The sequence below is a fragment of the Saccostrea echinata genome, unplaced genomic scaffold (genome assembly GCF_033153115.1).
Source record: "Saccostrea echinata isolate AGI-Se365-2 ecotype Australia unplaced genomic scaffold, CSIRO_AGI_Sech_v1 ptg000054l, whole genome shotgun sequence".
In the NCBI taxonomy this organism is placed as follows: Eukaryota; Metazoa; Mollusca; class Bivalvia; order Ostreida; family Ostreidae; genus Saccostrea; species Saccostrea echinata.
The window spans coordinates 52,337,052-52,362,045 of record NW_026889803.1 but is presented as its reverse complement, the minus strand read 5'-3'; the positions used below and the strand labels follow the sequence as shown (position 1 = coordinate 52,362,045).

Sequence of the window (24,994 nt, the reverse complement as noted above, 5' to 3'; positions counted from 1 at the left end):
TATGGATCCTTTAAATTGTTGTATTGTACTCAGGTGACCGTTAAGGCCCTTGGGCCACTTGTTTCTTTTTAAATCTTGGATCAAGTTACCTTTTTCCTATTTTTGTATTCTAATATGCACTATATGTTATCGATAATGTAACCCTTTTGTCTCTATAAGCTGTTTGTATCTGCAGTCGAAAATGATATATTTAAAAACAGCTTATACAGACAAAAGAGTTACATTATCGATAACATATAGTGCATATAAGAATACAGAAATAGGAAAAAGGTGACTTGATCCCAGATTTAGAAAGAAAAAAATGGAAAATGGAGGGGGATCCATACCCCAAGTGCCTGTGTTTTGAAGTGCAACTGTGTGTTTTCATAAAAACTTTTTTCGACGTTTTCCTACAATATCTTTTATCCAAATAAATCATGGGAACCAAATACAGTGACTGTCTTACTCTATATTGAATAGACACATTCAAATTTGTGACGAAGAAAAAAGTTTAAATTACTCTGCGTAACGGAAGGACGGACACCCCCATCACTATACACCACCTCTTTTCAAGCGGGGAGTATAAAAACGTATTATTTCAGTCCATGCACTTTCCACCACAGCGACAAATAGATCGGCCGCTCCTGCGATAATGATACTAGTATCATATTAAGCGTTAGAACTGTATAAATAATGATACACATACGAATAAATATATCAATGTAGTCCGTTATTAGTATATTCCGAGTCTATTACATCATATACCAGTTTTCCTGTGCTTACTATCTCCTGCACCAGCATCAAAGAATGCTCGTAGTCCTGTTTACACATTGTCTCCATCAAAGTTTTTCGCGAGGGAAGCGTGTACATTGCAATACCCGCCAATTTTTGCACGAACCAAGTGTCGTGTTTTGCCATTGTTTGACTGTATACATCTGCTGCCATTTCTGATGTTTTTTCTCCGTCAGAACTTTTTGAAAGTCTATCCATGAATTCAAGAATGAGTTCCAGTGCTCTATGGAGACGCAGCAGCGCTGTTATTCCAGGCTTTTGGGCCAAATTCACTTCATGAAGCACCATGGCGCTCACTGTACTGTAAGGGTGGCCATAATTCTGAATAAGACTGTTAATTATACTTATTTTACCCTCCAAATCCTTAGCCACGAAAAAGAATAAAGTTCCACAAAGTCTGAAAAATCTGAAACACAATTAATTTTTATTTTAAAAACCTGTTTTTCATATCATCATTATTTTATAATTTTAACTAAACACTGTAGTCATAAATAATCAAAATGAACCCATCATTATTTTATAATTTTAACTAAACGCTTTAGCCATAAATAATCAAAATGAATCACAGATACATGTAGAAAACATTTCTGAAAATATTTAGCACTAATAATCGAAGATATTTTTTTTTTGTGAAAAAGTCATGCAGGTAGTCGTTTACATTGGTTGACAGATTTTGAAATGCATCAGTGCGCGCATTACACTGAAATTTATGTTATCATCGCGAAACAATGGAAAAGAATTAATTGATCTCTTATCCCCCAGATTCCCCCAAAATTATCTAAAGCATTTTCTTTTCAAGTCCTTTACTTGAAAGCTATGTTTACGATGAAAAGGACTACGCTTCAAGAACGTACGTTCTAGATTCAACATGAAAGTCCAGCGAAATTACAATTATTTCCAAAATTATGGGTCTTTTTTCTTAAATCTATAGCCTTAATCATTTTACCAGACATCGATATTCGCTGAGATTAATATCTGAGGGCAAATCGAATGAAAAGTACGTAAAGGTACAATTTTCATTAAAATTAAAGTTTCAATGATAATGAAACTTCTAACATGAAACAGAAAACACGACAGGACATCAATTAAAGCGCTATGCTATTTGTTTGATTTAAATTTTCTTTAATAATCTGTGAACTTCTTAATTAACAATTTTTAAGCGTGTGTGTGATCGAGTATGAAAACTTGTGTACACATGGAAACATACTACGGTAATTATACCCCATTAAACTTACCTGGCCAGCTCCCTATACGCATCAAGGTAACATTTAAGATCAACATCACGATTCTCCTTAAAGCTTTCTTTGAAATTCTCATAAACAACTTCCAAGTCGAAATCTTTCTTGGTAACTTTATCGAACTCCGCCATCCTTGTCCCTAAGTGTACAACTCATTTCGAATTTAACCTTCCCGTCGCACTCAGGATGTGAGTTATCCTTAAATGATATCACACGGAAGATATGATTATACATTCTTATGATTTACAAACACACACTTAATCAAATTCAACATGTATCATTGTAAATAAATAGTGTTCGATAGTTTAGTAGTAGTGCTAACCGTTTTTGTTTTTCTATTTCCTTTGTTTTTATGACTTCTTAACTTTTTCTTGTCCTGAGGAAGGGACAGGGCGTCCCGAAAATTTGACAATTTCTATTGTTCGTGTCGTTGGTCATTTTTAGTGCTTTATATAAATTTCCATCCTTGACCTTGTATCTATTTAGTAGATCCGACACTTAGGATATACAGTGTTGTTGGTTTTTGTAGTGCTATCTATCTATCTATCTATCTATCTATCTATCTATCTATCTATCTATCTATCTATCTATCTATCTATATATATATATATATATATATATATATATATATATATATATATATATATATATATATATATATATATATATATATATATATATATATATATATATATATAACATCATCATCATCTTATTAATTATATATCCCAGTTTGATTATAAATCAGCTGTTTGCTGGCTCCGATCACTATGTACTACGCCATAAAGAAAAGATGGAAGATAATGAACAGCGACAGAACTCAAAAAATCTTAGTGCTTTATATAAATTTCCATCCTTGACCTTGTATCTATTTAGTAGATCCGACACTTAGGATATACAGTGTTGTTGGTTTTTGTAGTGCTATCTATCTATCTATCTATCTATCTATCTATCTATCTATCTATCTATCTATCTATATATATATATATATATATATATATATATATATATATATATATAACATCATCATCATCTCATTAATTATATATCCCAGTTTGATTATAAATCAGCTGTTTGCTGGCTCCGATCACTATGTACTACGCCATAAAGAAAAGATGGAAGATAATGAACAGCGACAGAACTCAAAAATCTACAAACAATACAAATCTGTGAACAGGGCATAAACATGGCAACCCAGAAATACCAGAGGTTGGATCAGGTGCCTAGGAGGAGTAAGCATTCCCTGTTGACCGGTCACTTCCGTCGTGAGCCCTATGTATTGATCAGGTAGACGGAACATTCCGTAGTCAAAATGCAGTGTTTAAATAAGGAGTTACAATTGGTATGAAACACGTCAGCCAAGATACGACACAATGATAATATTTGTTAACAAGGTCATTATAACGACCTTATACGAAATGCTGACTTTAAACGAGGTTGTTGAAATCCATGTACCATCAATTTATCTGTCAGTAGTCTGCTTCGATTTAAAAGTTGATCGTACTCGGAGCATGCTCTTGAGTATCGTACAAGTTGGGAGACATAAACATCATATGTAGGTGATATCGCAATTTTACATATCGTATACTAGTATTTGGAAAGTTGACGATGGAAAAGCTGAAGTCGTGTCGTTTGTCATATTTTATTTTTAGTTGGTCCTTATTGTCTATAGTCAGTAAAATATCCAAATATGAAACAGATGAGGCAGACTCTACGGTGTCCTTTATTTCAAGTTTACTGGGACATATCGAGTCGACATACGGATGGAAGTAAGTAACTATTGTTAATTGATAAATCGTCGTCGATATATCTGAGTTGAAGGCCATAGCAAGTGTTTTCTTCTTCTCATGTAGACGTTTTTGAATAACTTTTGCTTCATAGGAATATAAAAACATGTCAGCTAATAAAGGAGCACAATAAGTGTCCATCGAATTTCCAACAGTGTGTTGGAAGACTTGGTCTCCGAAGACTACAAACATGTCAACAAGGAACGCCAGCATCCTTTTAATATCAACTTCAGAGTACTTTTGTGTAGAATCAGAGTGGCTTAACAAAATAATTTTATTGATGACCAATCACAAGATACGAAAATTTCCGAGTTCCATTTTTATTGAAGAAGCACTTATCTATGATATCAAAAGCTTAGTTTTTAATTAATCTTGAGGAATTGTACAAAGTGTGGAAAAATCGTACGTTTTGATGTTACTGACTTTAGAAAAATTTGGTGATTTTAAATTTTCTAAAAGTTCTTTGGAATTTTTTAGAATTCACATCTGATTTACACCAATTCTAGAATATGCTGCAACACAGTACATGTACGTCTGAAGTTTCTCCTTTACAGCAGTTAATATTTTTGTATGGAGTAAAGATAGGCATTGGAAGAGAATTTGCTGGACCCAGCAATGTCTCTTTCTACAATGATTTTTATGAAGTTTAGTAATCCAGTATAGGTAGTAAGGTAGATAAAACTCATTTTCTTTGACTGGAATGTTTCAAGATTTGAACACTGAAAGGTGATTTTGAAGAATTTCACCCTTAGAAAGTTAACTGTGAGTTTTTGTTGAATTTCCAGACGTAGAATTAAAACCAAGTTCTTATAAAATACAGTTATAATAATGAGCCTTACAAACAAAAACGATATTGTTACAAGCCTTGTTAGCTGGAACCATAACATATTGTTCATGTAGTCTTTCTAATTCTTTTATCACCTAAATTTGTGGCGTAGTACGTAGTATTTGGAGCCAAAAATATATTAATTTAATCAGATTATATCACATTCCATATCAACCCGAGACTCTAATATCAGTTCCTAGAGCTGATATTGGTGTATCGGGCTGTATCGGGGTGTGATATGGAAAAGGGTATAAGTATTATTCTCTGTTTAATAGTTTTATTTTATATATATAAGAAAACTAAAAGAAGGCACATTACGTATACGTCATTTTGCATAAAAGAAATCTGAATTTAAATGACCGTGCCATTCGTTTTGAGTATCATTTTAGAAAGAAAAAAGAATCACTACAATTAGAATACAATATATGTCTTTAAGAAAAAAGGCTAAATATAACATTCAACATACAATGAAGTGCATTGAAGTGTTAAAATTTTTAATTTGAGGGAAAGTCTGGGTGTTTCTTATCGAACGTCAATTGCTACATAATGACACGCCCATTTCTTAAGAAACAAGAAAGAAATATTCGTCGTAATGCTGTAGGGAACCTCATTCTCTGTGACTAGCAAAATCAGTTACACTGAAATGGAGACTTTATAAAGTTATAGAAGAGAGAGTTAGAGACCCCGCTTCTGTAAAACACATATTGCAACGATTATGTACATAATTATGAATTTTATTAATATCGTGTTGACTAAAGTTACACATCTATCGGTCGAACACGCTTTTATTTCGGTGTTAATGTAGACTGTCAATTTGATTGGCTATTATATTTATGGAACACTCCGCCTCTGTAAAACACATATTGCAACGAATATGTACATAATTATGAATTTTATTAATATCATGTTTACTAACGTTACACATCCATCGGTCGAACACGCTTTTATTTCGGTGTAGACTGTCAGTTTGATTGGCTATTATATTTATGGAACACCTGTTCTACAGGTATTCGAATGAACCATTTGACCGTTGTTTTTCCTTTCCAAAGAAATAGGCGTATCATTATATGACAATCAACGTTCTAAAGAAAGCTCGAAACGTTCCATTCAAACGGAGAATTTTACCACTTCAATGCGCTTCATTGTATATTAATTTAAAGAAAAACAGCTGAATACAGCACACAAGCTTCCTCCGGAATGTTTACTACATAGTAATTACTACACATAGTCAACTTTCCTCATATAATTAAGTTGTAATTTACCATTATCACCTGCATATGGCGTGTATGTCTCCCAGTTGATTCGATACGCGAGAGCATGTTCTACGCACGAATAATTTCTAAAACGAAGCAGGCTATCGCCAAATAAGTTGATGATACAAGGATATGAACAATATCGTTTAAAGTAAACATTTTACAAAGTCCATGGTCAATACAAATTAATGACCTTGTTTAAAAATAAAATCTGTCGCTATGTCAAGTGTTGACTGACGTCTTTCATACAAATTGTTAGGTCAATACATGTATTTCCACATTGAGTTTTCTACGGATTTTTCAATTAGGAGCACAAGGCGGGTGTGACCCGTCGACAGGGGATGTTTACTCCTCCATGGCACGTGATCCCGCTTCTATTTTCAGAGGTCCGAGTTGGCTCTGCTTATAACTTGTATTGTTTAAATGGATTTTTGAGAATGATCACTGTTCGTTATCTTCGATTATCATTCAAATTCAAATGGCAATTTTGATAGAAAATTTTAAGTTCGTTTTCTTTGTGAATTTTTATCCTCAGGGTATATGAATATATTCTATGAAAGATGTTCCTCTGTCAAATAAGGATATGTCTTAATTCAAACGAAGAAATTAGAAATCTTAGTGCACTGGATGGGACTGGATTACTTTTTTCGGGTTTTAAGTTAATTGTCATGTTCTAAATTTTGAATTTACCGGGAGGGAGTAAATACAAAATTTAGAACCTCTAAATTTTGTATTTACTCCCACTCGGTAAATTCAAATTTTAGAACATGACATAATATTGTTTCACCAGTAACAACCACGTACAATGAGGTTGAATGACGTCAATAGGTTTGCTAAGAACTGTCGGTTTGGGAATATTGTGGCCGGAACAAAAAAAAAAAAAAAACCAAGAAAAAATGTGTTGTCTTTTTCTATTATAAATAACATTAACAAAAAGGACTCTCAATTGATGGCTCGAAAAATTAAACATATTCAACATAGATGCAATGTGTTAGTGTAAGTATTCAACCAAAGGTATTAGTAATGAAAAATAATTATCATCCTGTATAACCACGTAATCAACATTTGAACTTGTCTCCTTTTTACCTAACCTGAGCTGAAGGCTCGAGTGAGCTTTTCTGGTCAAAGTCCGTTGACTGTCGTCGTTAACTTTTCACATATTGACTTCTTTTCCAGATCCACTAGACCAATTTTAACCTCACTTGCCACAAAGCATCCTTTGGTAAAGGGAATTTAAGTTTCTTCAAATGAAGGACCATGCCCTCTTTCAAGGGAAGATAATTAGGAATTAGTACAAATTTAATTGCCATCTTTCAAAAAATCTTCTTCTTAGAAACCACTACGTCAGAAAAATTAGAACATATCTACATTACATAGTGTAGATTCAAGTCTTACTTCCGAAGGTAGGGTGGTGCCATTACAGGGAATCATAGTTATACACTGGAATATATAGGAAGCATCTTTAAAAATCTTCTTCTAAAGAACACCAAAGCCATGATAAATTATATTTATTAGCATATAGAAGCATCCTCGAGTAGTGTAGATTCAAGTTTGTTCAAATCATGACCCACGGGGGTAGGGTGGGGCCACAATAGGGGATCAAAGTTATACATAGGAATGAATAAGAAATATCTTTAAAAATCTTCTCAAGAACAGCAAAGCCATGATTAGTCATATCAATACAGAAGCATCCTCGGGTAGTGTAGATTCAGTATTTTTTTCTCTTCAAATTATGACCTCTTTGGGTAGGACGGGGCCACAATAGAAGTTAAAACTTTTACATAGAAATATATGAGAAAAATCTTTAAAAATCTTCTAAAGCTATGTTTAGTGAAAGAAATATGGAAGCATCCTCTGTTAGTGTAGATTCAAGTTTGTTCAAACCATAACCCCTTGGGGTCCACTTGTATATGTGTAAACTTTTTATTTATGAACTGATTTCTGCTTTTCTCTAGCCAAAGTGCTCTGGTGAGCAATGTGGCCCATGGGCCTCTTTTTTCACTTGCAATGTTAATTTGCTCTATTTCATAGGCACTCCCCAGCTTAACTGGTAAATAAAAATATATTTCTAATATACTACACATATACATGCGTATAGTATAGAAGATATATTTTTATTTACCAATTATCGATAAGGTGAGGAGTGCCTATGTTCGATCCTAATGGACATGGAATGGATTCCTTAAAATGAGTATTACTGTTCACTTCAGAGTACAGGATGACGTATTCTTCAAGGTAAATCAAGCAATTCATGTTCCGAAAAAATATTCTGTGTTCTGTCATACACTGGTTCTCCTACGTTAACGACTGACTCTAAGAGTTCTGACGCATGTGTGTAATCATGTTTGCACATTGTCTCAAAAAGCTGTCGTCTGCTGGGTAACATGTACATGGCAACTCCCGCCATTTTCTGCACAATCCACGGATGATATTTGGAAAGAGTGTCTTTGTAAGTTTCTGCTGCTATCAACGATGATCTGTCGTCATCTGAACTTTGACCTAAACGTTTCATAAACTCGAGAATAAATTCTAATCCTCTGTGAAGACGAAGCAACGACCTTGAGCCTGAAGGAAGTTTGTGCTTGACCTTCGTAATTTTGTTTGTGACCTCAAACTCGATCATTGATTGGATGGTATTGTAATGTTGACCATTAGGACTATTCATGTGACTCTCCAGAACGTGTATTTTCTCTTCCAGGTCCTTTGCTACAAATCCAAACAATCTACCACTTAATCGGAAGAATCTGAAAACAATGTATTGTGGAGATAGTGAACGTTTTATATAACGTGGACCATTAATGAAACATTAATGAAAAAAATAAAACAATTATGATATATGCATGGACATATACCTTCAAAATTCTATTGCCGTTATGCTCAGTTTTATGTCTGCTAGATTATAACTTTACTGAGTTATCAGACCGACACATGATACAGGTTTAATTTTAAAACTGTGTACTATCTGATTGGTCAGACATTGCATTTCAGTGACACTGACTTCTAATTTAAGCGGTATAAGGTGCCCACTATTACATTAGTCCTGTGCTGATAATTATAAAGTTTCATTTTTTTAAAGAATTTGGATTAAAATTTTACAGACTTTTTATTTTAAACAAATCAATTTTTCTAATGATTAAACGCAAATTATTGTTATCTAAAGGGAAAGATAAATTCCGATAAAAGGAAGTTTTTTTTTGTTTTTTTTTTTTTGTTTGTTTGTTTGTTGTTTTTTTTTTTTACTTCAGAGCATAAAACGGACAATACAACTTCACAACCAAATAATGATTCAAAAACAGAAAACAATTAACAGAATACCAATTTAATTTTTACTTATATATTGATACATTCAATTGGTGGCAATATTCTGATTCAAGACTGTTATCCCAATCCCCTCCCTCGACTGACCTTCAATAGAACTTCATTCATAAGCTAATATATAGGACCCGATAAAAGTCTAAAACTACTGATGTTTTGTAATTTTCTTTACCATTAAAACGTGTGTTCCATTAAGTGTTCATACGGTACCCTAGGACAAAATGAACTCGGTCTAGTTTTTTTAAAAATATGCATATCTCAAGAAATATTCAAAACAACGTTAACTTTCAATTTGCATTTTTCATAATTAATCATAATTATGCATTGTACATGAAATATGTGTAAAAAGACCACACGAAATTTTCTGCATTCATAACTTAAAAAAAAAGCAATTGATTCTAACATGACATGATCAGCACCTGATGAATGACGTAAGTGTTACCTGTTCAGTTCGTGGTATGCCTCCAGGTAATCTCTCAAGATCAGCTGATCGTTGTTCTGTCGACATCGCAGGAAGCCTTGATGAACAACTTCCAGATCAAAATCATGCCTTTCATTCTTGGAAAACTCCGCCATTTCTAATGGAATCTCAACAAGAAGTGTTCATACGGTACCCTCGGACTAAGTCTGTTAGTAAACAAAGGTACACGTATGCACTCGTCTGAAAACGTGTACAAATTAAAGCAGCTTTTGTAAGCGATATTTATTTAAAGGACACACAACCTTGAACTATGGAAGTCGCCAGCATACGGGACGATATAACATGTTTAATTTCATACATATAGTATCTTAAATATGTATTGGACATTAAACTTAAAATATCACATATAACTATGAATTAATCAAGGATTAAATTATATGTGAACCTATGTATCGGAAATTACTTGCTGTTTACTTACAATTAAATCACTGAGGTTATAGGAAAATTCAGGTTTTGAAAGCTTCTTTCCCTCTAAGCAATATTTTAGGAAAAAAAAAATAAAAAGAGGCCCATGGGCTACTTATTGTGGCCCCACCTTACCCATGGGGTCATAATTTAAACAATTTAGAATCTACACTACCTCGGGAGGCATCCACATAAGTTTCACCTTTTCTAGCCCAGTAGTTCTTGAGATGATTTTTAAAGATTTTTCCTATATATTTCACTGTAAAACTTTGATTCCCTATTGTGGCCTCATCATACCGCTAGAAGCTATGATTTGAACAATTTAGAATCTACATTGTACACTACATGTACCTCAGGAGGCCTCCACATAAGTTTCAGCTTTTCTGGCACAGTGGTTCTTAAGAAGATTTTTCCTATACACATTTCAATGTAAAACTTTTATTCCCTATTGTGGCCCCATCCTAGCCCAAGGGGGCATGATTTGAACAATTCAGAATCTACACTACCTCAGGAAGCTCCCACATAAGTTTCAGCTTTTCTGGCCCAGTGGTTCTTGAGAAGAAGATTTTTTTAATGACCCACCCTATTTTTATCTTTTCTTGATTATCTCCCATTGGAATGGGGCTTGGCCCTTCATTTTAATAATTTAAACTCCCCTTTACCCAAGGATGCTTTGTACCAACTCTTGTTAAAATTGCCCCAGTGGTTCTTGAGAAGAAGTTGAAAATGTGAAAAGTTTACAGACGGACGGACAACGGGTGATCAGAAAAGCTCACTTGAGCTTTCAGCTCAGGTGAGCTAAAAACAAAACAAAAACCAATGCAACCAACCTGCTCATGCAATTCCTCGGATTATACGCGTCGGAAGCAAATTGAAAGTGGGGGAGGCTAAACCAACAAAAAACAAAAAAAACAAAAAAAACAAAAAAAAAAAAAAAAATTGGGTTAAGCCCAAATTTTTTTCAATGACTATATATTATGTCTATCTTTGCAAAAAAAAGTCCCCCCCCCCCGGTTCCGACGCCTATGCGGATTATAAGTGACGTAAGTAATTTATAATTAATAAATAAATATTTTTATTTATCTTACCAATTCTGTGTCCTTTTTCGGTATTTCATGAAACTGTTTTTTACATGTAAGGTGTAAGTAAGGTAAAAAATATTTTAACCATGAAACATTTCCACCCCCTTCCCCGAAAAAAGTTTTTCTCAGATGAACAAAATTTTATCTTATTTTTTTTTCTTCTGTCAAATGTGACTTGTCACAATCAATCAAAGTATTTTGGCAAGCCGATTAAGAACGGATCTATCGGAAAGGACTAAGGCTGAAAAGTCAAAGCTACTTCGTAAAAAAAGTCTTCATGACCCCACCCCTTTCCCCCACAATGTCGTCACCGCTTTTACTATCCCATGCCATGCATATAGACATGAATAGACATGAATATCATTAATATACTTGTTCTATCATAGTTTTAATACAGAACTGTGTATTGATATGATGTTATAAGGGAATAAAATTAAAAAATGTTTAAAACAGAAATAGTATTGAAAAGACAGCTTGACCTTGAGCACCGCTTTTTAAATAAGTACATGATAATAAGCTCAGATCATTAATTAATCATTAGTTTCACTTGTACATGTCGTCAAAATGTATATGCAAGAATAAGACCTCAATATTTTCGTTCATAAAAGAGTTAATTAAAAACAGTACTTGTAGTGACTAAGAACTGCGTACACCAAATTGATGCTTCTGTGTGCAAGCCCGCTGGTGAATTTAGAGGGGATGTAGGGACACGCTGCCTCCCCTTAAATTGTTTTAAGTGGACTGGTAAAAAGAAATTAATACATAAATTATCCTTACTTAAAAAAGATATAAATCTATCATTTAGGTATGGCATGTCAAACGTTGCAATATTCGATCTTTTCCATTTGTATTGTATAATTTTCCATTTATATTCTATAATTTTCCATTTGCATTGTATAATTTTTGATTTGTATTGTATAATGTTTATTTGTATTCTATAATTTTCCACTTGTATTCTATAATTTCTCATTTGTATTGTATAATTTTTCATTTGTATTGTAAAATTTTTATTTGTATTCTATAATTTTTCATTTGTATTGTATAAATGTTCATTTGTATTGTATAATTTTTATTTGTATTTTATAATTTTTCATTTGTATTGTATAATTTTCCATTTGTATTCTATAATTTTCAATTTGTATTCTATAAATTTCCATTTGTATTGTATAATTTACAATACAAATGGAAAAACATACAATACAAATTGTAAATTATACAATACAAATGGAAAATTATACAATAAAAATAAAAATTATACAATACAAATAAAAAAATTATACAATAAAAATAAAAAATATACAATACAAATAAAAAATTATACAATACAAATGAAGAATTATTGAATAAAAATACAAAATGTACAATACAAATGAAAAAAATAGAATTGTCCTTCCTGATATACTTTATTTTGACAAATAAAATATACAACATATAACCAGTTAGAATTTGGTTATAAGTTATAAAATTAATTCCTGGACTATATCCGTTGTTTTATCGTAAACGGGGAAGAAGGAATGTTGGCGGTAATAAAGTAGCGGCGCTGTGGGACCGTAATACAATTCAAACGAGAAAGGTGCCGTATTCCTTATGGTCTTCCAATATAAAGTCCAAGAACTGGTAAAATCAGGTTTCCGAATTTATTATACACGATGGTAAATAACAGTGAACATGAATTTCAACAAAAGCTTACAAGTCTTAATCGAGTTGGATGTGGCCGGTAGAGCATCGGGCCTCCAAACTGTAGAAAGTATAATGTACATAGCTTTTTGTAAGATTAAGAGTAAACAGTGATTGACTTATGACACTAGTTGAGTTGATTGATGGACAGGTGTGTTTCTTTGATAGAATGGACATGAAAGAGGTTATAAAGTAATTGTATAAATAAAGTTATTGATACAGGATTAACAAATCCCGAGGCATTAACACCTAATGAGTAGATTCTTTTAACAGAGTCACCGAGGGTCAATTGGACTGTCTTAATCTGGCTTCAAAGGAAATGAGATAAATAATAGTTAAAGACACAATTAATTCTATATTAGCACATAGTAAAAACAGATAAAGAATTTACGTCATTAAAGGGTCCTCTCCACTGCCAGCGAGTCAGTTCCCCAAACTCAGATCGTAGCCAAAAAGGCGACACGATAGAATACAAATAAAATTTTACAATGTAAATGAAAAATTATAGAATACAAATGGAAAATTTTACAATACAAATGGAAAATTTTATAATACAAATGGAAAATATACAATACAAATGGAAAAGATAGCTATAGAATATTGCAACGTTTGACATGCCATATTTAGGCCATCTTTAAAAGATTGGGGTTTTTTTGCCCTCTCCCGACCAACTGACTAAACACGGTCCGACTCAAAACTTTTTTTCAAAAATTCCAGTGGGGGGGGGGGGGGGGGGTCCTGACCCCCCTCTAGATCCGCGCATGAATAGCATTGGCACCGACTTTTTAAGAAGGTAAATCACTCAGTATAGAAGAAGATACTCCTGCGGAATACCATAATCATTAAGTTTCTGGGTTACTCCATACTTAGATCAAGGCGGGGAAATTTCAAGCGATCCTAGACATGCATGCGTATAACCCAAAGGAACTTGTTTCGTATATGAGGTCACCTTCTTTTTCCAAGAAGGGGTTGGCCCTATATACGAAACAAGTGCCTGTGGTATAACCCCTAAACGCATACAAAATCCAAGATAAGCTACCACAAGTAAGTTTTTCTTCGCATCGTCATCGGCATTAGAGCTTTCGTGTAATAAAATCGGGCCGTAAGATGCCCTTAAAATAAAATTGGTGATATGACGTTTTCTCTAAGTGTTCTTGGGAAGATAATATATATTTGTGTTCCGGGTGCCCATAAAGAATTTTGAGACACTTCTGCATATGATATGGCTTTCAAACGATTTGACTATCGCTACTTTCACCTACTTGATCAATCTATTAAACTTTTTCCATCAAGTATTGACGCTTTTATAAATTTAAAAGTTTGAACTGACAAACCCTGTTTCAAAATTATCTGGTTGAAAATTTGATATTTTGGATATTTGCAGTCACACGAAAATTGGTAGTGAATTTTAGATTGTTGAGCGTAAATTTATTCTATAATCAATATATTAAACAATAGATTAAAAACTCAAAAATTTAAAATGCAAATATCTGTTCTGGAAATTATTAGTTCCTAGGCTTCTAAGCGTAAATTTGCTAAATAATTGATAGATTACGAACTCAAAAGTTTGAAATGCAAAAATCGTTTTTGTAATTCTGAATATTTAATATTTTAGGTAAAAATCAAAGAATTTAAAATTTTATAACATGTTTTTTATTTTGATTTATATTTGAACTAAAATTTTACAATTAAAATCTACAAAATCACTTTTGAGTTTTTGAAATTTAGCTAGAATTTTGTACTAAAATATAAACTACATGCTGACTTGAGACAATATCTGCACATAGGTGTTTGCCTCTAAATGTACTCACCCTCATATTTAGGTAACAAGGGAAGAAGCCACAATACATGTAATTCTATAATTTACAAAAAAGTCCCTTTTGGACCCCCCAATCATCTAAGGTGAAAATCGAAATTCTGAAACCTAAATGCACATCTGCAGGAAACTCGATCCCAGACTTATTCCAAAATATGATTGGGCTACTGTGAAAAATGTATGAAGTTCAGGGAGCCAAATTTTGGTAAAAAATAATCTAATACCCATTTGGATTTTGAAGCCCAGGGTGAAAATTAAAATTCTGAAATCTTATTGCACATTTACAAAACACCTTCAATCAGCATCCAAAAGATGACTTGGCTACTGTAAAAAATGTAAGATGAGTTCAGAGAACCAGGTTTTAGTAGGAAAAAAAACATCATTTTTTGACCCCCAATTGCCCCTAGAGTGAAAATTAAAATTCCAAAACCCTATTGCACATCTATAGGACCCTCTCAATCATATCCAAAAATATGAATGGGCTTCTGCAAAAAAGTGTAAGAGGAGTTCAGGGAACCAAGTTTTTGTAGAAAAAAAAAAGATTTTTTTACCGCCATTTGGACCCCAGTGTGAAAATGAAAATTTCAAAATCTTTTTGCACATGTTCAAGACACCAACAATCATATTCCAAAAGATGAGTTGGCTACTGCTTAAAATGAAAGATTAGTTTGAGGAAGAAGATAGTGTGACAGACGGACGGACTGACTAGAATAACAATAATACTCCCGAACTTTCTTTCAGTCACACATTGTGATATAAATTTTATCAGTTTATAAGATGCTCTTTGTTTAATAAAACCACAAATTCAATTTTTATTTTTTAAATATGCTTGGGAGAAAAATATAAACATTTTTAAAACTCTTAAGGTTGAAAATTTGAGGTTTTAGACCACATATCCCAGATACCTGCAGGGGGGTAAGGCCATGAAAATCACAATTTTGTTTCTCTTTATCCAAAGATAAAATGACCCAAAATTTCAGAAATACATCAACTGAGCATAACATTTTGCATTTTGCAAAATTTTTGGAAATTTAAGTTTTCAAAAATTTACAGATGGCAAATGCTGCACATGTAATTTCAAACAGAGAAGCCTTTCATAAATTTCAATAATAAAAACTTCACTCTAAATACTAAATTCACAAATTGAGTATGAGCTTTATATATCTGAAGATACACATGTAGGCATTCTGTACACCTTTTTCACCCATCTCCTTTAATTTGATATCAATGGACATTGCTATTTCTATAAAATCAGAAATACTATTCTCATACACCCTTATGAACCTCTATAATGATTAATCACTGTATCTTCAAAACTGATTTCCCTCCAATTTTGTCCCAAAGACATGATAGAGAAGACTAAATATGATTTAATTTATTATCTTCATCTGTTATCAAAGTGATATAATTTCAGAAAAATCCAATGAGTGAGAAGTTGACACTTTCTCCCTTAAATGATACATTCTTTCCATACATTGGCAAAACCATTTGACTGCAAAATGGATGAATTTGTGAACATTATATTTATTTCAAATTTTGCAAAAATTTTTATTACTCTCTTTCCTCTCTATCTCTCTGTGTTTTTTTTACTACTAGATTTCATTTTCCCATGATAAAGTAGGGATTTTGCTGTTACAGTTGCCATGATATATTTTGACTTTCTCAGAGCAAGTATAATACTGATCAAAAACCTGGGAATACCCATTGTCTCTCCACCACACACAGAGCTGGCGATTCCATGAACATGGTAAAATGTAAAACAGCGCCTCATCTTCCAGAGAAACAAGAGTGTAAAAGTCTTGATCTCCTAGATGTCCCTTAAATAAATATTTCTGTGTTAATCTTTCCAAAGTTTTGGGTGAGTCTATCAGTGAGTTATATGCATTAGATTCTCTCATTTTCTCTAGGTTTAATAATAATACACCACTGTTGAATCCTGTCAATCCATTAGGAGGAGGTGCTCCCACTCTAGTGGATGGGTTTTTCCCTCTGTATTGATGAAATAAATGTCTGTAAACTGGTTGATTTTCTCTGGCTATACCTATGATATTTCCTTCTGAAAATTCACTAAATATTTCAAACAAATCTTTTATATCCTCATCAAATTTCAGATCTACATCAAGCATTATAACTTTGTCAAGGGGAATAACTCTGTGCAACACAATTGAAAGGAAAAACAGTGGATCTCCATAATATCCTTTAGCACTGTGACTGAAGAAGTTCTGCATTTGAGTAATCTGTTCTCCAACCTTTCGAGTCACATCAAAAACATCATGAAATATAATCTGTAAAAAGTAAGGGGAAAAATTAAAAGTATGAAACAACATCAAATGAATTTTTCACTCCATAATCTATCCTCCTCTGAGTTTCAATCCTAAAAAATTAAGACTTAGGAATTTACACTCATCCTCCTTGAAATCCTATCCTGGAAAAAAAAATTATTGCCTAAAAGCAATCTCTTTTCAAGATTGTTTATTATACATCCATTAAAAATATATCAATAAACAGCTGATAATTCAATTGTAAGCACATTTTCAAAAGTCCCAAGAATTATAGCATGCAATATCTTTTCACTTAATTGAATGACAACTTGGCTTTGCATAAAGTAGTAAATTTATGAGATGCTCCAAATTCAGTGTTGTTATTGCACACTGACAAGTAATCTCAGAACTCAACATATGTAAAAATTGCTTGTACAGATGAAAAAAATTATTTCAGCAGATTTTACACACTTTCGTATGTTTTCTAAGTTACCAAAAGAAAGAAGTACAATAATCCCATGATCTGATTGGTTATTAGTTGAATTTAAATTTTTATCATCTTTAAAATTTCATTCTTTATTTTTCTCAGCTGAAGCCAAAGATATGTATAAATATAATAATGTGTAACAGGAGAGGAGAAAAATGTGAGTGACCACAATAAAGAAATGGAAGAAATGTACGAGGAGAGAATAAGATCGTTACATGAAACTATTGACAATCAAAGATCCGACATAGAAAAACTAAAAGCAGAAAACAATGAAATTAAGCAAATTGCTAAATCAGCACTAGCCAAATCAAACTGGAATGAACAATATTCGAGAAAAAACAACATTAAAATACATGGGGTGAAAGAAAATAAGGGAGAAAATGTCATGAAGGTTGCACAAGATATTATTAAAGAAAACACTGGAGTGGAAGTTACGGAGAATGACATCATAGCTATACATCGTATTCCGGGAAGACAGGGGTATCAACGGCCAATCCTGATGAAAATGAAAAACAATACAGCCAAGACCAGGATTATGATACATAGATCAACAATGAAAAAAAACACGAATTCTTCGATTCGCCTCAGTGACGATGTGACCTACTTGAACAGCAAACTTATAAACGATCTTCTCGAAAACCCCAGGATCAAGGCTGCATGGTATTTTAATGGACACATCTATGGTCAAGTGGGAAGTGAAAAGGTTGTGTTTGATATTTTTGACGATATTGAGGAAAAATTAAATCTCAAAGACGACCAGGAGTGAAACCTCTAATCCGGAAATTATTCCATTACGCACGGGTTCTGTATATTATAATGATCATATAAACAACCGGTTGTGAGCTATACGACATTCCATGTGGTCAATGGTATGAAAATTGCCAGTGAAGTCTTCTACAGACATTACTGTGACGCGAAATATTTTTTATTTTTCTTTTCATGTTCTCTTTCTCATACACTCTTTTCCTCTCTTTTTCCTTATGGCATGTTTTCAGAATAAGTATCATAAAACCAAACATTTACACAGAATGAATTCCAGTTGGTGTCAATACTCTATGCCGGAACTCTGTTTTGATGGAAGTTAAAATATTATCAGTTAATTGTCAAGGTCTGGGTGATGTTGCAAAGCGTAGAGATGTTTTCCATTATTTAAAAACACTAAAATATAACTTATACTGTTTACAAGACACTCATTTCTCATCTGAAATTGAAAATGAAGTGAGAAACTTGCGGGGTTATGAATGCTTTTTTAGTTCTTTTACGAGTAATTCCAGAGGTGTTGCATTTCTTGTAAATAACAACTTTGATTTCAAAGTCATATCAGAGAAAGGTGATAAAGATGGAAATTTTCATATTATAAAAGCTTGTATCCAGGGTCATGAATTAGTAATATGTACGATGTACGGTCCAAATAATGATTCTCCTGATTTTTTTGAAAATATTGAAACATATATAGAGGACATGAATTGTAGTAATGTTATATGGTGTGGAGATTTTAACTTAGTGTTGAATCCAGAATTAGACTATTTTAATTACAAACATGTAAATAATCCAAAGGCTAGAACTAAATTGCTAGAGATCATGGAGGGCAATGGATATATAGACCCTTTTAGACAACTTCATGAAAAAGATCGAAGGTATTCTTGGCGTAAAAAAAAACCTTTCAAACAAAGTCGACTTGATTTTTTTGTCATGTCAGAAACACTCCTGCCTTGCGTAAATAAATGTGACATTGAAACTAGCTATAGATCAGATCACTCCATGATTTCTTTGGTGTTAAAATTTTATGACTTTAAAAAAGGACGAGGTTTTTGGAAGTTTAATAACTCTCTATTAAGGGACAAAGAGTACTTAGATTGCATTAAAGAGGTAATCAATAATGTTAAAATGCAGTATGCTGTACCAGTTTATGAAAGAAAATATATAGATTCTCTTCACGATAAAGATATATGTTTCACTATAAATGATCAATTGTTTCTCGAAACTCTCTTAATGGAAATGAGGGGCAAAAGTATTTCATACTCTTCCTACTTAAAAAAGAAAAATGATAATGCAGAAAAAAAATTGAGAGAAGAAATAAAACACCTGGAAGAAAATCTTACAGATGAAAATGTTCTAGATTTAGAAAACAAAAAACAACAATTTGAAAGCTTAAGAAGACATAAATTACAAGGTATATGTGTAAGAAGTAGGGCACGATGGGTAGACGAAGGAGAAAAACCTACAAGATATTTCTGTTCTCTAGAATCTAGGAACTATACTAGTAAAATAATACCTATGCTAGAATTAGACACAGGAGAGATAATTCATGATCAAGCACAAATTTTAGAAGAAACAAAGAAATTTTATGAGAAATTATATTCTGAATCTGTTTTAAGTCAAAATTTGAAAGAGTTTGAGTCTGATCTAAAAATTGAGGATACTCCAAAGTTATCTAATGCAGAAGCTGAAGAATTAGAAGGTGTTATAACTTTACAAGAGGCTTCTAGCACTCTAAGTAAAATGAAATCAGACAAATCACCAGGTTCTGATGGTTTTTCAACAGAATTTTTTAAAGTTTTTTGGAAATACCTTGGACACTTTGTTGTCAGATCAATTAACTATGCATATGAGAATAATCTACTGTCTATCACACAGACACATGGTATAATAACACTTTTACCAAAGGGGGATAAGCCAAGACAGTTTCTCAAAAACTGGCGGCCAATAACACTCCTCAATACTGTATACAAAATTGCATCAGGTACTATTGCTAATAGGATAAAAATTATGCTTGACAAATTAATAAATAGTGATCAAACTGGCTTTATTTCCAATAGGTACATAGGAGAAAATACACGTTTGATTTATGATATTATGCAGTATACAGAAGAGGAAAATATACCAGGCTTGTTGCTATTGATTGACTTTGAGAAAGCTTTTGATACCATTTCATGGAAATTCATTCAGAAATCCCTGAAGTTTTTCAACTTTGGTCCCTCAATACAAAAATGGGTGGATTTGTTTTATACTAATATAAGTTCCACGATTAATCAGAGTGGTAACTTTTCACAAAGTTTTAACATTCAGAGAGGCTGTAGACAAGGGGATCCTCTATCACCCTATATCTTTATCTTGTGTGCAGAAATTTTAGCAATTCTGATAAGAAAAAATAAAAAAATCAAGGGAATAACTGTAAAGAACATGGAAAAGAAAATATCACAACTAGCAGATGATACTTCAATTCTGTTAGATGGTAGTAAAGAATCACTGACAGAAGTAATGAAAATATTAAAGAAATTTTCAGAAATGTCTGGTTTATATATCAATTGTTCAAAATCCCATGCAGTTTGGATTGGTTCCAAAAAATATAGTCAAGAAATATTAAGTCATGAGTATAACCTTAAGTGGGGATGTACAAGATTTACCTTACTTGGAATTCATTATGATGTTGATTTAAGTGAAATTGAAAGACTCAATTATGAACCCAAAATAAGACAAATAAAAGCCACTATTAGCCAGTGGAGTAAGAGATATTTGACACCTATTGGGAAGATAACTGTTCTTAAAACTCTTGTTCTACCTCTCTTAAATCATATACTAATGGCTATTCCCAATCCATCAGAAAATTTTTTGAAAGAACTTGAAAAATTATTTTTTTCATTTGTATGGAATGGTTTACATCACAGAGTGAGGAAAGATGTCTTAGTAAAAAAATACGAAGAAGGCGGACTAAAAATGATAAATCTTAAAGCTTTCATTGCATCTCTTAAATTATTTTGGATGAGACAGCTCACTCTGTCAGATAAAGGTTTACAAAACTTTTTACCTAATATAGATTTGATAAAAATATTAACATGTGGCATTGAATATATTAAAACTATCATGAAGAATTTAAAAAACAAGTTTTGGAAAGATGTTTTTGAGGCTTGGACTGTTTTAAATGATAAATATTCTATTGACTGTAAGGTCTCAGGAGATGTACCGATTTTTTATAATCCTAAAATTGTCATTGGTGGGAAAGCTATTTATAATAAGAATATGTATGACCTGAATATTAGATTTATAAATGATCTTATAGATGATAATGGTTTCTTTTACAGTTATGAGGGTTTTCGTGATATATATCCAAATATTAAACTCAACTTCTTAGAATTTGCAGGTATAATACATGCTGTAAAAGCATGGATGAAAGCAATGACCATTAATGATATTATTGCAAAATTACCAAACCCATTAATTTTGTCTAGCACTCATATTCTTTCAAAGTGTAAGAAAGCAAAACAGTTTTATGAAATAATCAATGTTAATGATGTTGAACCCACTGGGAAAACAAGATGGAATGATATTTTTGACTTGGGGAAAAATGAATGGAAGATGATTTTTAAACTTCCTTTTAAAATTACAAAAAATAGTAAACTTCAATGGTTTCAATATAGAATTTTAAATAAAATACTTGGTACAAACTCCTATCTATATAAAATTAGGAAAAGAGATGATAAATTATGTTCTTTTTGCAATGTTGAAGAAGAAACAATAATACATGTTTTATGGGAATGTGACATTGTACAAACTTTTCTTAACAGTTTTGAAGTATATTGTGAGCAAAAGATAGGGCTGCAACTTTCATTCACAAAGCAAAGTTTTATTTTGGGGTTTCTAGGAAAAAACAAAGATATTCATAACTTGTTGGCCTTGTGGATAAAATACTATATTTATACAATGAGATGTTTAGGAAAAAAATTAGATGTCAGACCTGCAACTTCACATATTAAACTTTTTTATGAAACTCAGAAATATTTATCATACAAAAATGGAGACAAAGAGGTATTTGACACCAACTGGAGTCAATGGAATCGATTGTTTTTATAAATCTGTTATATTAATTATTCATGTATTAAATGAAAATTGAAATACATGATAACATGCCAACTCTCTCTCTCTCTCTCTCCCCTCTCTCTCTAAAAAACCACAGTCTGAAAAATATTAAACTTTGTATTATATCATATCTCTCTCTCCTTCCCTCCTCCTCTCGCTCTCTCTCTCTTAAAAACCACAGTCTGTAAAAATGTTAAACTGTGTTTTATATTATGATATAACAGATTGTGTATTAAATAAAGAATTAAAAAAAAAAAATGTGAGTGACCAGACTGGGATTCAAAACCCAAGCCCCCTAAATCAGTCAGGTGTTTTACCAACTGAGCTATCTGGCCAACGGTGATTGAACCAGTCTGACCACCACATTTCTCCCTCCTTAAATATCTTTGCCCCCATAGACACCAACCCAGGCTCTTCCCTGGCATGTATTTCACCTGTCACTTCCAGGGCATGGCACAGCATAAAAATGAACAGCAGAGGAGAAAAATGTAACAGACCAAACCAGGATTTGAACCCAGGCTCCCGAATCTCCAATCAGGTGCTTTATTAAATGAGCTATGAGTGATCAAACCCGTCTGACCACCAGAAATGCAAGTTCTGAAATTTGCATAGTCCAAGAAGTTTCTAGACTAAAGTTTCAAAAATGTCTATGAAACAAGCCTCATCATTGACAATGTAATTTTATACTAATATTTGACTTCATAAAAGTTTGTAGTACAGATGCTGTACATATATCACATGGCTTCGAGGGTGACATACCAGAATGTTTGCCCCAAGGTGACAGGAAAGTCCTGGAGTGTTATGTCACCCGATGCCGAAGGCAAACATTCTGGTATAGTCACCCGAGAAGCCATGTGGTATATGTTATATAACATTTTTTAAAATTAAAAAATCGTCTAAAATTGTTTAAGTTTAGACAAATAATCCCAAATGCTTTCATGACGTTAGAAATTACGCTCCGTTGTTTACATTTGCTTAGCAACCAATGTCATTGCATCTCGAACCCAAGCTACAAATGCGTAACATAAAAGCACTTGAAAGTGATTGAGAGGGTGTTATAACTGTTTCCGTCGGGTGACATAACTGTTTCCGGCGTGTGACATAACTGTTTCCGGTGTGATTCAGCATTCTTCAAGGTTTATAGTGAAACTTATTACATTTGTGATATAATAGGAAAACTTATTCAAAAATGTTATATAAGATAATATGCAAATTGAATATGCTCTCATTCCACAGGCACTTTATTCAGTAATCATTTTTTTAACCCATAGTATAATAATTAGGGATGGATATCGGCAAAATTTTCGTATCGTGATACATCACGATTTTTTCCCAAAAATATCACAATAAATCATGATATTTTTACACACAATTTTTACTACAAATTCAAATGAATTTCCATAATATTTCTTTAAAAATTGCCATAAAAATATAACTCTATACTTTTTAAATTTTTATTTATTTGATATAAAGAATGTTTGGATGAAGTTGTTTAACTGTTTTCAACATTTTTTACACTTCTTGTAATTGTCATTCAATAGATTGAACAAATAAATGAATAATTTCCGGAATTTATAGTTATGTACTAAATACCGATATTTTAGTCTTCATATCACGATACATATCACACAATAAAAAATCACGATATACCGGTATACCGTTAAAATCACACATTCCTAATAATAATAACACAAGCTAATGTGCTAATCCCAGGCAGAGATTTTGATTGGCTGAAAATCTGTTTCGAAGATTACATCTTAAAAATATCATATTGTTTTTATGGAAAATGAAATGAATGGAATTGAATTTTTAAAGCCACTCATTTTTTAATTTCGCTCTCTGCCCAGGATAAGCACATACCATTTCATGGTGTAATTCGACTTTTCCACTTGGCAAGCAGAGTTTTGACGCTGTTTACAGTGATAAAAGAAAGTAAAGACAAGCATACCATATATGGTTATGTAGATAAATTACCGTAGAAGACAATGGTAATAAACAGTTTGCCAGTGCATTCCTACAACAGTGTAAATGAGTGCAATTCTGGGAAGGGGGGTACTCCATGTAATTCGAAGCTGGATACCTTGTGTTATTATTATACTATATGCTATGTATTTAAAAAAATCATTACCGAATCAAGTGCCTGTGTCTCAGTCTCATCACAATTGAACCATGCATTCCATTAGACAACTGATAACAATCAAATGAACCTTTGATTTTTTTCCTGCTAAAATTGTTTTTAGCAGGAAAAAATCAAAGGTTCATTCCATTATGCCAAAAAAGTTTTTTTTCTAGGAAAATCACCTTTGTTCCCTTTGGTGCATATCGTCTGATTGTGGAGTTTGCCCCTGTTTTTCCATCAACATCACATATTATGTGAAAACAAAGTGGAATTGAAGATTTCCTGCTCATTGACTGTATAAGAATCTCAAATCTACTTTGTAAATTTGGATTGGTGTTCGTATTTTTTAATATTATCACAATGTTATTGTTTTCTGATAGAGTTATTTCCCTTGATGTTGAGCGATTTCTGACATCTTTCACTTTACTGATCTTTTCAAGCTTGGCAGTTCCTCCTGTGAACAGATAATCATTACTTATCATGTTTTCTTTCATTGTAAAACCTTTGAGTTTTATAAGAATCATTAAGACGGCAAATAATCCACAAAACCCACAAATCGTTTTCTTGGAGAAAAGGCGGAAGTATCTGATGATCGCCATGACAGTTCTCACGAGAAGTT

The 24,994-nt window shown here is 32.6% G+C and overlaps 3 protein-coding genes across 3 annotated transcripts; all 3 read right to left on the bottom strand.

The window, feature by feature from the left end:
* Positions 1-339: 339 nt before the first annotated feature.
* On the bottom strand, positions 340-2,142 carry LOC133205656 (ceramide-1-phosphate transfer protein-like). Its single transcript, XM_061341502.1, has 2 exons — positions 2,007-2,142; positions 340-1,177 (listed from the first exon to the last, which is right to left on the bottom strand). The coding sequence occupies exons 1-2, from the start codon at positions 2,138-2,140 to the stop codon at positions 697-699; spliced, it is 615 nt and encodes a 204-aa protein (XP_061197486.1). The 5' UTR covers positions 2,141-2,142; the 3' UTR covers positions 340-696.
* Positions 2,143-7,986: 5,844 nt separating this feature from the next.
* On the bottom strand, positions 7,987-9,931 carry LOC133205854 (ceramide-1-phosphate transfer protein-like). Its single transcript, XM_061341738.1, has 2 exons — positions 9,633-9,931; positions 7,987-8,619 (listed from the first exon to the last, which is right to left on the bottom strand). The coding sequence occupies exons 1-2, from the start codon at positions 9,764-9,766 to the stop codon at positions 8,106-8,108; spliced, it is 648 nt and encodes a 215-aa protein (XP_061197722.1). The 5' UTR covers positions 9,767-9,931; the 3' UTR covers positions 7,987-8,105.
* A 6,080-nt stretch (positions 9,932-16,011) lies between these two features.
* LOC133172430 (xyloside xylosyltransferase 1-like) lies at positions 16,012-24,993 on the bottom strand. The gene is made up of 2 exons (XM_061307312.1): positions 24,558-24,993; positions 16,012-16,936 (listed from the first exon to the last, which is right to left on the bottom strand). Exons 1-2 carry the CDS (start codon positions 24,972-24,974, stop codon positions 16,244-16,246), a joined length of 1,110 nt encoding a protein of 369 aa, XP_061163296.1. The 5' UTR covers positions 24,975-24,993; the 3' UTR covers positions 16,012-16,243.
* Between the last annotated feature and the right edge of the window lies 1 nt (position 24,994).